This window comes from Aulostomus chinensis, chromosome 9 (genome assembly GCF_037954235.1).
Source record: "Aulostomus chinensis isolate RoL2024-O1b breed Wild chromosome 9, RoL_Achi_v1.0, whole genome shotgun sequence".
Taxonomy (NCBI): Eukaryota; Metazoa; Chordata; class Actinopteri; order Syngnathiformes; family Aulostomidae; genus Aulostomus; species Aulostomus chinensis.
The window spans coordinates 18,136,081-18,152,121 of NC_141328.1; the positions used below are offsets into that span (position 1 = coordinate 18,136,081).

A 16,041-nucleotide genomic window follows, 5' to 3' on the forward strand; every position below is an offset into this window, starting at 1 on the left:
ATATATTTTATGCCCTCAGACATAACTTGTTCCCTCCATTTATCTTGTGGCCACAAATGAATTAAACTGAGTGAATAACATATTTCGTGGTATCGAAATAACACAATTGATTGAACAAATAGCACATGTTTTTCTCTTCTATGGCCACTCCACGGTTTCGTATAAAGGACATCGAGATATTTATAATATTTGGTAAAAACTGAGTTTCCCTATGGACGCTGTTAGTTGCCAGGATGTTTTGGTCAAATATCAAGCATATCTGAATAAAATCTATAACAGATAGTTTTGATTTAGTTAATTTATTTTTTTTAAATATTCACAATTCAACCTTGAACAAGTTCCGAATGAAATTGTTCGTCAGGAGCTGCCAGCCCGCTTGGGAAGCGTCATCACCTCACTGCTGCTCTGTCAGGCTTCAGCAGTCAGGCAGCGTGTGAAGATGGTGCTCGACTTGGACCTGTTTCGTACCGATAAAGGTGGAGACCCAGAAATCGTCCGGGAGACGCAAAGGAAGAGGTTTAAGGATGTCACACTCGTTGATAAACTGGTTGCTGCAGATACACTGTGGAGAAAATGTAAGTCTTTTAGTTTCCGCCTGCTGTTTCAGTCGGGCGCTCACGCTAGCCGGCTGGCTAAAGATACTAGCGCTAGCCTAGCATCAGTATTCACTAGCAACTGAAGGAACTTATGCCAAACTCCATTAAAAATCTGTCAGCTTTCGCTGTTGTCATGCTTGTATACGCAGCTGTTCGGTGCTGACTAAAAATAACTGATACACAGGACACATTTGGGATACGGACTAATATTCGGGATCATGATGTTAATTAACAGTGTATCATTTAATTTGTATTCAACAACCTCTGCCAACGTAGTTATAGGTAAACACTCGAAGGTCCGCAGTGGACTCTCATGATAGAATAAATGTAACAAATTACGCATCCATTCTTGGTGCATTTAGTTCACGCCGGATTTACCACTTAGCTTTATTTTAATAGACTGAACTCGAGTTTAATTTCAACAGGCAGTAAATTGTAGTCACCAAGCAGATAAATTAGAATTGATTCATTCTAGTGGAGTTTGTCATGTCCAGACAGCTCGAGGAGAATAGCATTCAATGAGGCTCGTGTTAGCAACGCTAGCACCATTCAATAAATCTTTTAAGAGCTACATGTTATCCTCACCACAGTTACCCGAAGTGTTGCTGCATATTAGAAAATGTCAAATACTCTCTAACATCGCATTCCTATTTCATTTTTTTATAAATATGATTCATAATGTGGGCTAATGTCGGGTTAGCTTAGCTCGCCGGTAGTAACGTGCAATCTGATGCAATCCGAGCTCGCAGTTTGTCAAGTCAACCTCGCCCTGCTGAGTCGCTACAGACAAGATCTGGTCCATGGTGATACCATGAATTCTTGCTTGCGTTTTAAGTTACATTGGTTTGATGACATTTCCATGGCCTTTTGTTTAACCGAGGAAACTAAGTTTCTGAATTGCTGACAATAGCAATACCTGTCACCTAGAAGCCAGTCTTGCTGCTGCAGTTCACACGAACACAGTAGAATGATGCACTGACTCTATGTAATGTCGTCGTCCCCCCCCCCCCCCCCCAACAGGCCGCTTCACTGCAGACAACCTCAACAAAGCAAAGAACCTCTGCAGCAAGAGTATTGGTGAGAAAATGAAGGTATGGAGCAGTAGATGTTAGCAAAGGCTACTGAGCTTTGTAATCTCACTCTGTGGGGAAGTCAAACAGTGTGTCCAACAGGAGACATTGTTAAAAATATGAAGAGACCTGAGACTTTGTCTGTGTTTGCCCTCTTTAACCCCCTGCTGTTGTATGAATGCAGAAGAAGGAACCAGTTGGAGATGATGAGACTTTACCTGAAGAAGCACAGAACCTCGAGGCCCTAACGGCGGAAACACTCTCGGTATGGGTGTGTGTGTGTGTGTGTGTGTGTGTGTGTGTGTGTGTGTGTGTGTGTGTGTGTGTGAGCAGGTGAGTTACTCAAGGTGGCCCACATGTCAGCAGGCCTGTGCGAAGTTAATTAAAGCGGTCTGTGGTACAGCAGGTGAATTCTCTTCAGGACACATTGTCACTCAGCCTCCCGGTGTGTGTGTGTGTGTGTGTATGCGTGTATGTGTATTGGTATGACTGTGTGTGGGTGCACACACGCGCTTTCTCACTCAAATGACAATGTTTCTGATCTATTATGTGTGCTTTTACCTCTCCTCTACCTCATCGCGTGCATCAGGCCCTGACAGTAACCCAGATCAAGAAGGTGCGTCTACTGGTGGACGAGGCAGTGGAGAAAAGTGACAGTGAGAGGATGAAGCTGGAGGCTGAGCGCTTTGAGTACTTACGGGAGATTGGAAACCTTCTGCACCCGTCTGTGCCCATCAGCAACGATGAGGTGGGTGTTTCTAGAGCTGCTGTCACGCTTCTCTCTTTAGCAGTCATCATTTTGATGTAGTATGAGAAAATTCCATAATGATATTTTTTATTTTTTTGTTAGATAGTAGCTTGGCTGTGTTGACTTTAAGCTTGTAATTAATTTTGATTAATTATGCTGCCCTACTTCAACGTCATACTCCCCGATGTTGCACACAAATAATTCGCTGAAGGAGTTGCCACCTCTAACAATTTGGTTCAAATAAAGCAAACACACAAGAAAAAAAAAAAAACCTGTCCCACTGGGATGCATTCCACCGGCTGGGGCTCTGGCTCTGTCCTTGTTGTTTAACTCTGTTATCAGGGCTTAATCTAAAATGTTTTCTTCTACTAGACTTCACCTTCAGTCTTTCCCAGCTTTTACCAGTAGATTGTGACTTCTGACCTCTAGTGGCGCAAACTGTGCACTACCATTTTGTTGCGTTCAGAAACCTGGCAGCAGAACTCTCAATTGCAGCCTCTTCGTATATCTGTGGTTACATTAATGGAGGGATAGTGGTTTGTAGTCTTTTGAAGTGATTTATACTTTAGCACGTTAGAGATAACACATTATTGATGACATTTCATTCTTACTCTCTTTGTGGCTGGTGGTGATGAGGATTAACTCCAAGTTGTCTACATACACTACCAGTCAAAAGTTTGGAAACACTTTCTCATTTAATGGTTTTTCTTTATTTTCATGACTTTTTTACATTGTAGATTCTCACTGAAGGCATCAAAACTATGAATGAACACATTATGAAGGAAGCAAAAAAATCTTTATTACCTCAAAACATGTTTTATATTTTAGACTCTTCAACATAGCCACCCTTTGCTTTGATTACTGCTTTGTACACTCTTGGCATTCTCTCCACCAGCTTCATGAGGTCATCACCTGAAATGGTTTTCCAACATTCTTGAAGGACTTCTCAGGGATCCTGCACACTTGTTGGCCCTTCACTCTGCAGTCCATCTCATCCCAAACCATCTCCCTTGAGTTTAGGTCAGGTGACTGGAGGTCTGGTCATGTGGTGCAGCTCTCCATCACTCTTCTTTTTGGTCAAATAGCCCTTACACAGCCTGGAGGTGAATCTGGGGTCAGCTGGGGGAAAATAAATCATGGTCCAACAAACAAACTCCAAACAAACAAACCAGGTGGGATGGCGTGTCGCTGCAGGATGCTGTGGTAGCCATGCTGGTTCAATGTGTCTTAAATTTTGAATAAATCCCAACAGGGTCACCAGCAAAGCCCCGCCCACAGCATCACGCCTCCTCCTCCATGCTTCAGGGTGGGAACCTTGCATGTGGAGACATCCATTCCCCTTTTCTGTGTCCCACTAAGACGCGGCAGGTGGAACCAAAGATCTCAAATGTGGACCGACCAAAGCCCAGATTTCCTCCGGTCTGATGTCCATTCCTTGCGTTACTTGGCCCAAACAAATCTCCTCTGCTTCTTGCTTTGCCTTAGTTGTGGTTTCTTTGCAGCTATTTAACCATACAGGCCTGATTGGCGCAGTCTCCTCTGAACAGTTGATGTAGAGATGTGTCTGCTCCTGGAACTCCATGTGGCTTTTATCTGGGCTCTAATCTGAGGTGCTGCTAATTTGTGACTTCTGAGGCTGGTGACTCGGATGAACTTCTCCTCAGCAGCAGAGGAGACTCTTGGTCTTGCTTTCCTGGGGCCGTCCTCATGTGAGCCAGTTTCGTCGTAGCACTTGATAGTTTTTGTGACTGCACTTTGGGACACATTCAAAGTTTTTGTAATTTTTCAGACTGATTGACTTTCAATTCTTAAAGTAATGATGGACTGTTTCTCTTTACTTAGCTAATTGGTGAATGAAATGGAGAAAAAACATTGAATGAGAAGGTGTGTCCAACCCTTGACTGGTCGTGTGTTTGTGGTCTCTTGATAAATGATGTCTAATTTCAATAATTTCTGATCAACTACCAAAACAGGACGCAGACAATAAGGTGGAGCGTACCTGGGGGGACTGCACGGTCCAGAAGAAGTACTCCCACGTGGACCTGGTGGTCATGGTTGACGGTTTTGAGGGAGAGAAAGGAGCCGTGGTGGCTGGAAGCAGAGGTTACTTCTTGAAGGTGAGACGAGTGGCATCCAACTCTCATACGTCCCAAGCTAGTTCGTCTGGAAGAATCACGGCTGACCTCTGCCCTCCTGACTTCTTTGGTTCTCCCCTCGGGTGTTCAGGGTCCGCTGGTGTTCCTGGAGCAGGCTCTGATCAATTACGCCATGAGGATCCTTTATAGCAAGAACTACACCATGCTCTACACACCCTTCTTCATGAGGAAGGAAGTGATGCAGGAAGTGGCCCAGCTCAGCCAGTTTGATGAGGAGCTGTACAAGGTAGCAATTCCTCAGCGCTATTTTCCATCTTTTTTTCTGTCCGTCTTTTAGCTGGACCTGACTGCAAGGCTGGAACTTAAAAATAAAAAAATTAAAACACATAAATGTGTCTTTTGAGGTGAAACAAAATATGACAGTATCTTTGAAACTGAAGAAAAATCCCCCCTCCTAAAAGACAAAGGCAGGAATTATAACAAGTATCTGTTTATTTTATGTGTACCAATAATTCTCCCCTTATTAAGATTAATAATTGCTTGTAAGTGTGTTTTTAACTACATTGTGAACACTTCATAAGTCATTAATTGTAGGCAAGATCTGATTGAACCAACATGGATAAAAATGCCCCCCCACGTGTCCATGTTTTGATGGCAGGTGATCGGTAAGAGCAGCGAGAGGTCGGACGACAACTCCATCGACGAGAAGTACCTGATAGCCACCTCGGAGCAGCCCATCGCAGCCTTCCTGAGGGAGGAGTGGCTCAAACCTGAGGACCTGCCCATCCGCTACGGCGGCTTCTCCACCTGCTTCAGACAGGAAGTGGGCTCCCACGGCCGAGACACCCGCGGCATCTTCAGGGTGCACCAGTTTGAGAAGGTCAGCTGGAGTGTTGCACGGATTAATACAAAAGAAAAGGATTGTACTCATCACCTGATTGTACTCATGGTTGTGAAAGCTGTAACAACTTTGTTTCCCTCTGTCAGATTGAGCAGTTTGTCTATGCCTCCCCACATGACGGCAAATCATGGGAGATGTTTGATGAGATGATCGGAACAGCCGAGGAATTCTACCAGTCACTGGAGATCCCTTATCGCATCGTCAACATCGTCTCAGGTGGGTCTCGTCCTGGGAAGTGTCTGCAGACCGCCAGGTTATCCTTCCCCACCCACCCAAAAGTTTCGTTCAAGAACGGAGAAACTTTCTGCTTTTTGTTTCTCCTAATGTCGCTCTGGCTTTGCTAAATTGGGGCTTTTAGCTCTCCGCCATGTTTGGAATGACCAAGCAGGAGAAATCAAGAGAGATAAAACTCTGCAATCTGTGTTTATACTTCCCGTCACCTTGAAAACACGACATGTTCTGAGCACTTTGCAGCGAAAAGTGTCAGTAGGAATGTTCCAGGAGCATCGTGTCCCCTCTATCACCTGCGGGCCGCTAACCAGTCACTGCTGCTGTCGTCCCCAGGTGCCCTCAATCACGCGGCCAGTAAGAAGCTGGACCTGGAGGCCTGGTTCCCTGGCTCAGCCGCTTTCAGAGAGCTGGTCTCCTGCTCCAACTGCACTGACTACCAGGCCAGACGCCTCCGCATCCGCTACGGACAGACGAAAAAGATGATGGACAAGGTGAGACCTCCGTACCCCCTCCCTCTGTACCCCCTCCACTCTTCCCCTCTGCAGTTGTGTTTTCCCAACTCACCTCCTCTCTCTCTCTCTCTCTCTCTCTCTCTGTCTCTGTCTCTCTCTCTCTGTCTCTCTCTCTCTCTCTCTCTCTCGTTGTGTCCCACAGGCAGAGTTCGTGCACATGTTGAACGCAACCATGTGCGCCACAACACGTGTGATATGCGCCATCCTGGAGAATAACCAAACTGACGAGGGCATCGTTGTTCCCAAGAAGCTAAGGGAGTTCATGCCACCTGGTAAAAGACTCAGTAGTTGATGTTTAGGTTGACAGTCCACTATTTTCAGAATTCAATGTGGATTCACCTCTGTTTTTCTTTGCTATGCGATAAAAATGAAAGATACTGTGGTAAAAGATGAAGGTCATGACGACAGATAATTACAAAGGACAAGAAAGAAAAAGCTCTGTTTAGATTTCAGAGTTTACGTGGTGTCCTTCGATTTATATGAAGGAGCTTTATGTTTGCTTTTATTGTGTACTTGAATTTCAATTCCAACGTGTGTTTCTCATCCAGGTCTGACAGACTTCATTAAGTTCGTCAAGCCCGCTCCCATCGATCAGGAGATGACCAAGAAGTCCAAGAAGCAGCAGGACGGAGGGAAGAAGAAGAAGCAGGGAGATCAGAACCTACCCAACGCCATGGAGAGCATGTCTGTCAATGACTCGTAGACTCCAGCCACCATCCACACAGATAGAAACGGATCGAGTAGAGCCATGTACATCCAGATGCTCTCAGGTGCTCTCGTGATACAGATCTGGGGTCAGTGAAGCTGAGGCCGTTCATGAAAAGCTCCGGTTTGCATTTACTGTTATTTCTACCCGGCTCTACTCCATCTGTGTCTACTTGGACAGGCGTCGTTCATCTCAGCTGCTCTTTCCTCTCGTCCACTTGAAGCAAACGTCAAAAGGGATCTCCGTCTTTCATCACTCAGACTGTCCACCTGTCAGTCACACACTCACGTTCAACCCTGAACTCTACGCCGGGATCAGACCGCACCAGCCTCCCGTCCTTCACAGCGTTCTCCCAGATTTGTGTCAGATTATGCATCAGTACGCTGTAAATTATTCTTGTGTATCAGTCAGGAGCCTAGCCTAGCGGCTCCCCGGATTGCCGGAGGGTCTCTGCTACTTCCTGCCAGCATTAACACATCTGTGCTCTCAAGTGATCCAATCAAGGTTAAGCAATACAGGACCCCTCTGAAGTATGTCACACCACACTGTAAAAACGTGCAACAATATCTGCCTGAATCGGTGCAGTCGGATCCTGGCACGACACGTCCTTAGCCGTGTGGGGCAGAGCCCGGAACACCCGCCATCCCCACGGTCCTCTTACATAACATCAGCTTGAGAACGTCCGGTCGTCAGCTCTTCAAGGATACCAAACACCTGCATCTCCTCCGTAACATCTAGCAAGGATCATCAAGCACCTTGTTACAGATCCAGATCTGGGGAACCCTGTCAGGTCACGAGTCTGTCTGTGTGGGGCTCCGAAGGGCCCCTCATGTTGCCTTCATCCATGATCATCACCATTGTTGCTCAGTGTCGCTTTTCATGATCTTCTGATTGAGACGCCCTTCGCTAACATAAAGAGATCTATCGAGCTCTATCACTGTAAACCAATTAAATCCAGTTGCTATGGAAGCTTTCTTGTTTGCGCGTGTGTGCCTGCATGTGTTTGTGTGTGTGTGCACCTTTACTGCAGTGGACATGGGAATGAATCATCAAATATGGATGAAAGTTCCCGGCAGCATCTGATAAAAGGCAATAAGGAAGATCAGTCAGTCAATTATTAACTCATAGACTTTACACTCTACCACAGGAAGCTGGTCCCAGTACAGCTACATGAAGGTTTAGCTTCTGTCTCCCAGTACTGGGTCAGCTCCAAACCTGCCTGCGCTCAGAAGAAATATTTGACGGACTCACCTGTCACCTCTGTAGTGGTTAAAGATGAGTGACACTTCTGAGGACGACAGTGAGATCACTTTCCCAGTGAAGGTAAACGCTGATCTATCAGTTGCAGCAGTCTTCAATGCATCTCTGGATTAAAACTGGGCTCGTGATTCTGAATTGTAGTTCCTTGGTCGAGTGGAGGCGGTCTGCCCTGATGGACTACAGATCCTGGAGGAAGCGGCCCAGAAACTCAAGGTTTGAAACGATCAGGGGAAACCAGGAATACTGCTATATTTATAAGGCTTTTTCAAAAGAAATATAGATATCACAATATCTGCTCCAGTACAGCTAATCTGACCCATAATTCAACTGATGTTCCTCAGAGTGTAATGTGGGATATCATCAAACTGTCATTAAAACATGAGAGATCTGATTCGGTTTGAAGCACCTTCAAGAAACAGCTTAATTGTGTGTTGCAGTTCTCAATAATAAAAAGCAAACCTGATTGACCGAAGCACTTTCATGTTTTCTTTGAAGTTTTGTACAAAGTTCAACAAGTTATTTTGGCTTGAAGGAAAAAAAACAATCATGCGACCCACAGTGCTGACGTGATTTTATCTCTCTTACATGAATACTTCCAGATGGTGATCATCAGTGTTCAAATGAATTTTAAAATAAGTCAGCCATTCATAATCACCTCCACTATGGCACAACATAAATGTTTTGGATGTTCTGCTCAAGGGTTGCCAAGGGACTACAGGTGCAGAAAAGTGCTCATGACGATTCAAGGGTCACACGACCAAACAAAAACCAGTTTATATATCTTTTAGAATACTTTTAAAATGCGATATACTCTATATAAATCAATAAACTCATACTCACTCGCACAATCAAAATTTCATGGAACCAAATCCAACTCAGCTCATCTCAATTAGAATTCAATACAATTGAATTAATACGCATAAAACAAACATCCCACTACATCCCCGTCTGTATGTATGTGTCTGTATGTTTATATGAGCAATAGCACACATCTTTACTCCTCTTACTCCCCAGACACCAGACCCGTACGCCCCAGAGAAGGCAGCAAAGAAGAGCAAAGTCCACCTCTTCGTGTCCCTGAGCGGGGTGGACATTTTGGAGAGCAAAACCAAGGTGTGCAATAAAACTGAAAAGCGTCATTCCAGGAATCAGTGAAAATGTTTTATCAAGCATCCTGCTGACCCCCCCCTCCCTCCCTCCAGTTTTTGTTGTACACATGTCCCCTTGCCACCATTTCCTTCTGTGCCGTCCTGCCATCGTCCCCGAAAGTCTTTGGGTTTGTGGCCAAACACCCAGCGTCCAACGTCTACCACTGCTACCTGTTCCAGAACAAGAAGTTTGTGAGTGTTCATATCGAATGAGAGAGAGAAGCAAAAAGATGTGGGGGGAGAGAGAGTAGAGTGAGAGAGAGATTCACTGGAAATCTAGAGGCCAAGGGATAGAACTTGCTACCTCAGTTTCAAAATATGTGGTCATAAGATTTAACTTCTTCAAAAAACATAAAATAACTAAATTGTGGGAACAAGTTATATATTTTGACTCAAAATGACAAAGTTGAGTCAACGCATTTTATCCTCTGACCACAAAATAATCACATTGACAGAACAAGTTATATTTTTGACCTCAAATCAAGTAGTTTGTAAGAACAAGTTACATATTTTGGCTTCAAAATAATTGAATTGTATGAGAAAGGCTTCCGAATAACCAAATTATTATCATCATTTTTTAGTTTCGTTGTTTCGTCTGATTGCTTCCTTTAAAATCTTGACTATAAAAGCTATGTATTATGAATTGTAGGTTTAAAAAGGGCTAATCTGCATGTATTCAAATCATTTTGAGTGTAAAAATATAAATAAATAAACTGAGGGAACAAATTACACATCTCTTCGCCCTAAAACATATGTTTATATGACTCACTGCGTTAAAAAAATGAGATTCACACAGTTTAATGGTGACAGAAGTATCTCATCTTTATCTCCAGTCTCACGTGTTGGTCTCAGTTATCGGCGACGCCTTCCGAGCTTCAAAAAAAGAAGAGAACACCAGAGGAGGGCGAGACCTGGTAGTGGAGGCGCTCAGACACAAGGTTAGTCTCCGGGAGCTCTATCAGCATCAGGACCAGTCTGGTCCTCTATTGTTGACTCCTCTTTCTCTTTCTCCTTCAGAATAAAATGCTGCAGAGAGAAAATTTAGAGCTGAGACGGCAACTGGTGGAAAGAAGTGGCCAACAATAATGTCTCTAACCACAAAATAAGGATTTTAAATGTCTTTGTGTTGGAAAATGAAAGGAAAAGGGATAGAGGAATGATGTTGGTAAATGCTGGAGTTTTGTGTGTGTGTGTGTGTGTGTGTGTGTGTGTTAAATCTCTTTTTTAAAAATGTGTTGAGCTTCTTAATTCTTGACAAATCAAAATAATCATTTTTTAAAAATATTTAGGAGTGTGTGGAGAGGTACGTGACAATTGAATAGTTTGACTAAATAAAGTAACTGGACTTTGAGGGCAGAGTGTAATCGGGATCAGAATGATGTCATACTGTAGTTTCGACACTAGAGGGCAGCGGCTGCCTCACGTTGTCATGCTGCCTTCGCGTTGTTCCGGACCACATGTCATTTCAGGAACTCGAGGAAGGCGACGTTTTGACGGCTGAATCGCTGGGGTAACTTGAAGGGATTGACTCTTTTATTTAACAAAGAATACTGTAGATTAACTGTGTGCAACTTTTTTCAGTGGACCGAACGTATTGTGACAAAACACTGTATTTGGACAAAAAATAAGACACCGTGTACCGGATGTTATGAATCTGTAAATGCGTCACGCAGAACACGAGACTTCAACACAGAGAAGTTGAGAGCTTTTGGTGGTAATGTGGAAAATAACATGAAGTTCTACATGTTTTTGTAATTAAAGCAAGGTTTTGTTTTTGTTTTTTTTAAATCCGTGTGGGCTAATAGCTAACTTTGACCAATTAGCTATATCATAGCCGCCACCCGGAGTCAGCTGATGCCATCCAGACACGGACACACAGACCGTCGCTGTATATCACAGCTGCGTCTTTGCTCCTCGGTCAGTTTGCTCACATCTTTCACCAGAATGGCACCCCGCGGCTCATCCGAAGACAGGAAGTAATTAAGTCCGTATTAGAACTGGCTTGACCGACTTCAGCCCCTATGGGGAGTCGGTTGTCTCGGAGCGGCAGCAACCTGTCGCTGCTGCCAGAGAGCCGGCGCTCCGGGCGGCGTGGAGAGGACAGAGACTCCGATAATGACTCTTTGGACGGGCTCGGAAGACGGGAGGACATAGCCCAGTTTCCGTACGTGGAGTTCACCGGCAGGGACAGCATTACATGCCCCACATGTCAAGGCACTGGACGTATACCCTCAGGTAGGTCGAGCTGGAACTCAGCTGAAAGTCAGTTTGAGCACCTTTTGCTACATCATTCTTTAAAAAGACTTCAAATATGGCTGCGGTGCAGTCTGCAGACATGCAACAGTACTCAAGAGCTAAAGTTTGCCTCAAGGTGAGCGTTTCCTGTACTTGTCTGTAGAGGTGGAAAATAATGAGGTATTTTTACTCAAGTGCTTTACCTCAGTACACTGTAGAGGTGTGTTGACTTCATACTTGTGACTTAGTACTTTTACTCCTGTACATTTGGAGGGAAATATTGTACTTTTTATTCCACTACTTTCATCTCAAACCATTAGTTACTTTGAGGAAGGAGATATTGCACTGAAAACGAGACCAAACCTGATGAGGATGATGTATTTTCAAACGTAATATTTGAGACCTGGACTTGCTTTGAGTATGATTATGTGTATCGGTATCGACAGGCAGTATCAGAACAGTTTTCCTCACCATCTGTCGTTTCTGATGAGGAAATAATGTAGTAAATGTCTGTTTAATGGGTTTTCCACACACTTTGAAAACGAAGATTAATGTTAGTTTCTAATTCACAATATTTTCATGGGTTTTTTTTCTTAAAAATGTGGACATTCTATAAACCTGTTGTTTTTTATAGATGATATTATTGGTCTGTATCGACCGAATGAGTGGTAAAAGTATCAGCATGTCAGATATCAGGGGAAAAAAATCGGCATCCCAGCCGTTTCCAGTACCACTTGATATCAATATGGTGGGTACAAACATAGTAGCAGCATGCTAACAGATAGCGGATGAAAAGTACAGTGTGTGTGTACAACTGATTTAATGTGACATAGTTAAGATATAAAAGTGGTAAAATCTGTATTTATGAAAAAGTGGGAACTGGGAATTCCAAAAACCAGACTGGAACGTCCCATCAGACCTATCAGTATCGTCCTGGGCTTGACCTGTTAATCACCTGGCTGATATCAGTCCATATTAGCAACGAATCAGCTGATATTTATGGAACCTCAACGCTTTTAATTGTTAAACTTTGAAATGCGCTGCCGTCCACAGACATCCTCTTTAGAGTGTTTGAACCCTTTTTTTAAAAATATATTTAAAGAATAAAATCCAATTAATCAGTCACGGGATTTTCCTCTTCTCCCTCACGTCGCTGTTGGCCCTGAAGCGATGAGATACATCCACGGTTGTATTTTATTTAGAGGAATCTGGTCATGATGTAATAGCAGCAGCTCTGTGACGCGTCCAGATCTCAGTGACCACCGTGTTATCTCCTCCTTGATAGGTCAGGTGAATGAACTGGTCGCGTTGATCCCATATAGTGACCAAAGGCTGCAGCCTCAGAGAACGTAAGTCTGTCCTCCACCACTGAGATCTGTCTCAGGTTCTTTTTTTTAATCTTTGTTCATCTGTATTTTCGTTGTCCCAGGAAACTCTACGTGGTCCTGTCGGTCGTGCTGTGCCTCCTCGCTTCCTCGCTTGTGGCCTTCTTCCTCTTCCCTCGCGCGGTGGTGGTGGTGGACGATGGGATACGCTTGGTGACGGTACGCTTCGATCCCTCCGCCTCCAAGGTCCTCATGAACATGACGGTAAGTCTTCTGTCATCAATAATGGACGTGGCGTTATTCCACTCGCTGACAATGTTAACGCTGCTAATGCCCTCTGTTTATTCTGTCATGTCAGAGCACGCTGAACTTTACCAACCCCAACTTCTTCTCAGTGCTGGTGCAGAGTGTGAACTGTCAGGTTCTCTACATGAAGACGGTGATCGGCACTCGGCAGCTGAACAACGCCACCACTGTCCTGCCTCTCAGTGAGACTCAGGTGCGGTTTTTGTTTGACGAACGCGCGTTTGATACCTGCTTGCTGCCGGAATGAGCACGCCTCAGTTAGACATTTCAGAAGTTTGGTTCCAGCTGGGGATGATAATAATCAGAATGTGCACATTATGAATCTTGTGTAGGTGAACTACACAGTCAGTGTGGAGATTGGCAGCAGCGCCCCCTACGTGTAGTAAGTGCGGCGACTGAAACGTGTCACGTAGAATCCTCCGAATGCGTCAATAAAATACAACTACTACGACTTTTCTCTTTTTCCAGTGCCTTCTGCACCATGCCCAGCATCAAGGTCCACAACATTTTGGTATTCATGCAGTAAGTACAACTTATTTTTAAATATATTTTTTTCTTTTATCTTGGTATTTTTCCCAATTCATTCCTACATCATTATGACCTTTGATAAATCAGCCTGCCACAGATGCCCTTTTCTACCAGAAGAAAGGACGAAAAGACTGATAAAAATTATTAGCCTTATTATAGCCTTGATATTAAAAATGAATCCCGTAGTAAGCAAATGAAATTCAGGACATCAAGAAATCATCGTTCTGTGATAAGAAAAAGTCAATCATGACATTAAAAAAGTCAGAACTGAGATAATTTGTTGAAATCGCAACAGAAGGAAATCATAATTCTGAGATAAAAATGTGAAATTATGAGTTTTGGAGATTCAGTTATGGAATTATGACTCTGTCTCGAAATGATGACTCTTTTGTCACAATTTATACTCTCCGTCTCGCAACGATGACTTTACGTCATCTAGTCATTACCGCTATAGTTGGGCCTCCATAGTCTTGGAGGCGCAAGGTGACGATGCAGTTTTGTGATGAGTGACATGAGTGTTGACCATGAAGCACTTCCTCAAAGTGCTGGTGATGATATTCTGATCACAACTTAGTTTTTTTGAAATGTTTCCCTGGAGATGACAGCGCTGATTCATGGTAAAGGTGCAGTTTAGAGCCCCCCCCCCCCCCCCCTCCCGCAGTCAGATGCACCCCTGGGTCTTGACGCCTGTGTCATTCTGTGTGTATTCAGAACCTCAGTGAAAACCTCGTACATGGTGAGAACGTCCCAGAACACCCTGGAAGCGTATCGCTACATAGACTGCGGTTCCAACACTACATACTACCAGAAAGCCCCACTGCACTGGCACCGCTCTGTCAGCCCCCCCATGCTGTGATGTCCTGGACCAGAGGGGATGGAATGCTCATCAGGAGGATGTGGGACACGGTGGCGGACGGTGGCGTCTGCTACCGTCTCCAAACTATTTCAAACCAAACTATTTCAAAACGCGCTGACGTAAGGAGTCACATGATATGCTGAGGAGCTCATCTTTTGTGGAAGCAGGGGAAATGTCAGTCGGGGAAGGGAGATGTCCTTTTGTTTGCCAAAGCTTTAACTGACGGCTGGAGAGCTGTGTGTGTGTGTGTGTGTGTGTGTGTGTGTGCGTGCGTGTGAATTGCTGTCAAAACACCAGGAGAACATTCTTCCCTGCCTGAATGACCAGAGATATTTGGTATTGCAACCCTGTGTGGACCGGGGGAAAAAGAAAAAAAAAAGGAGCAAAGCTGACACTTGCAGGAGGACTGGTGTCAGCTGGTGTGGTTTTTGTGCCTCCAAAATGCTTCAGAAGTGCTTTTGCTGTGTTATTTAATTATTGCTAAAGCCAAAAATGGTAAATGCTTGTTTTTAAACGAGAGAGCACACGCAAAGTCTCTCTCTCTCTCTCTTTTTTTTTTGATCCAGGACATGTCTGTATTAACATGAAGGGGCACAGTTCAAGTAAATTTAAGGAGTCAGTGGAGCGCCTGTGGTGATGGGACGTAATCACTGACCCTGTTAATCATAAGCCAGAACCGTCTTCCCACCTCATAGCTTGCGGGCTGCTTGAGAAGAATCTTCTGTAACGTGGTATTAACATTAGCGTGTCCACGATGTCGCTATTCACAGGTTGTCAGATGGTGGATTTCCATGATTCTGTTCTCTTTGTCATCACACATCTCTGGCTTATCAAAGTAAACAGTCTCAGAGCCGGGGGGGGCAGAGGTCAACAAAAACCTACATCAGCTTCAGTATCTGCTCTATGGATTTGTCCACGTCTTCTGATCGGACATGCTTTTTAAAGGGACAGTTTGTAGATTTTTTTGGGAAGTTAAATCTTTTACCAAATTTTTAAAAATGAGTAGTTTATATTTTTGTGCTTGGCTCTGAAATGAAAAAGAGTCCTTGAAGGAAATTGTATAAATAAAATAAATAATAAGGAATAATGGTATGACTCTTGTTGTTCCTGCCACTGAGGTCCATGTGAGTTGTTTGATGTTTGTGTTTGTTTTCTTTGTAGGAACAACATTTTTATCCATAATTTTGATGGATTGGTGCATTTCATTTCTGCTCCAAGCTCTGAACACCTGCTCCTGCAAGAAACTCCTGCTAGCTTGTTTAAAATGAACCTAATTAGCTTCTGTGACACAGAAGCTACGTTCACATAAGCTAGTTCTGGAATCATGACACAAGTGAAAATCAGCATTTACAGAGGAAAATATGAAGGGCAGAAGATAATAGTAAGACTCTTACCGACTGGTAGTGTAACACAAGCTATAAGTAACTGCGTTTTAACAGCTGGTGTGGCTCCAAATCAATGGTCACAGTAATGAGAGATCAACCATAAACATGGAGGATGTTTCAATAGAACATTTTAGTCTT

The 16,041-nt window shown here is 43.9% G+C and overlaps 3 protein-coding genes across 3 annotated transcripts; all 3 read left to right on the forward strand.

Moving 5' to 3' along the window:
- Nucleotides 1-374: 374 nt before the first annotated feature.
- On the forward strand, nucleotides 375-8,583 carry sars1 (seryl-tRNA synthetase 1). The gene is made up of 11 exons (XM_086214058.1): nucleotides 375-575; nucleotides 1,617-1,687; nucleotides 1,851-1,931; nucleotides 2,256-2,414; nucleotides 4,388-4,531; nucleotides 4,641-4,796; nucleotides 5,169-5,390; nucleotides 5,498-5,627; nucleotides 5,976-6,133; nucleotides 6,297-6,426; nucleotides 6,703-8,583. Exons 1-11 carry the CDS (start codon nucleotides 440-442, stop codon nucleotides 6,855-6,857), a joined length of 1,542 nt encoding a protein of 513 aa, XP_086070184.1. The 5' UTR covers nucleotides 375-439; the 3' UTR covers nucleotides 6,858-8,583.
- Nucleotides 8,045-10,509, forward strand: LOC147256155 (PTB domain-containing engulfment adapter protein 1). Its single transcript, XM_086214060.1, has 6 exons — nucleotides 8,045-8,183; nucleotides 8,262-8,333; nucleotides 9,135-9,233; nucleotides 9,323-9,460; nucleotides 10,102-10,206; nucleotides 10,286-10,509. The coding sequence occupies exons 1-6, from the start codon at nucleotides 8,136-8,138 to the stop codon at nucleotides 10,352-10,354; spliced, it is 531 nt and encodes a 176-aa protein (XP_086070186.1). The 5' UTR covers nucleotides 8,045-8,135; the 3' UTR covers nucleotides 10,355-10,509.
- A 179-nt stretch (nucleotides 10,510-10,688) lies between these two features.
- tmem106c (transmembrane protein 106C) lies at nucleotides 10,689-15,647 on the forward strand. Its single transcript, XM_086214059.1, has 8 exons — nucleotides 10,689-10,778; nucleotides 11,212-11,503; nucleotides 12,789-12,852; nucleotides 12,933-13,092; nucleotides 13,187-13,327; nucleotides 13,467-13,516; nucleotides 13,603-13,656; nucleotides 14,374-15,647. The coding sequence occupies exons 2-8, from the start codon at nucleotides 11,290-11,292 to the stop codon at nucleotides 14,516-14,518; spliced, it is 828 nt and encodes a 275-aa protein (XP_086070185.1). The 5' UTR covers nucleotides 10,689-10,778; nucleotides 11,212-11,289; the 3' UTR covers nucleotides 14,519-15,647.
- The last annotated feature ends 394 nt before the right edge of the window (nucleotides 15,648-16,041 follow it).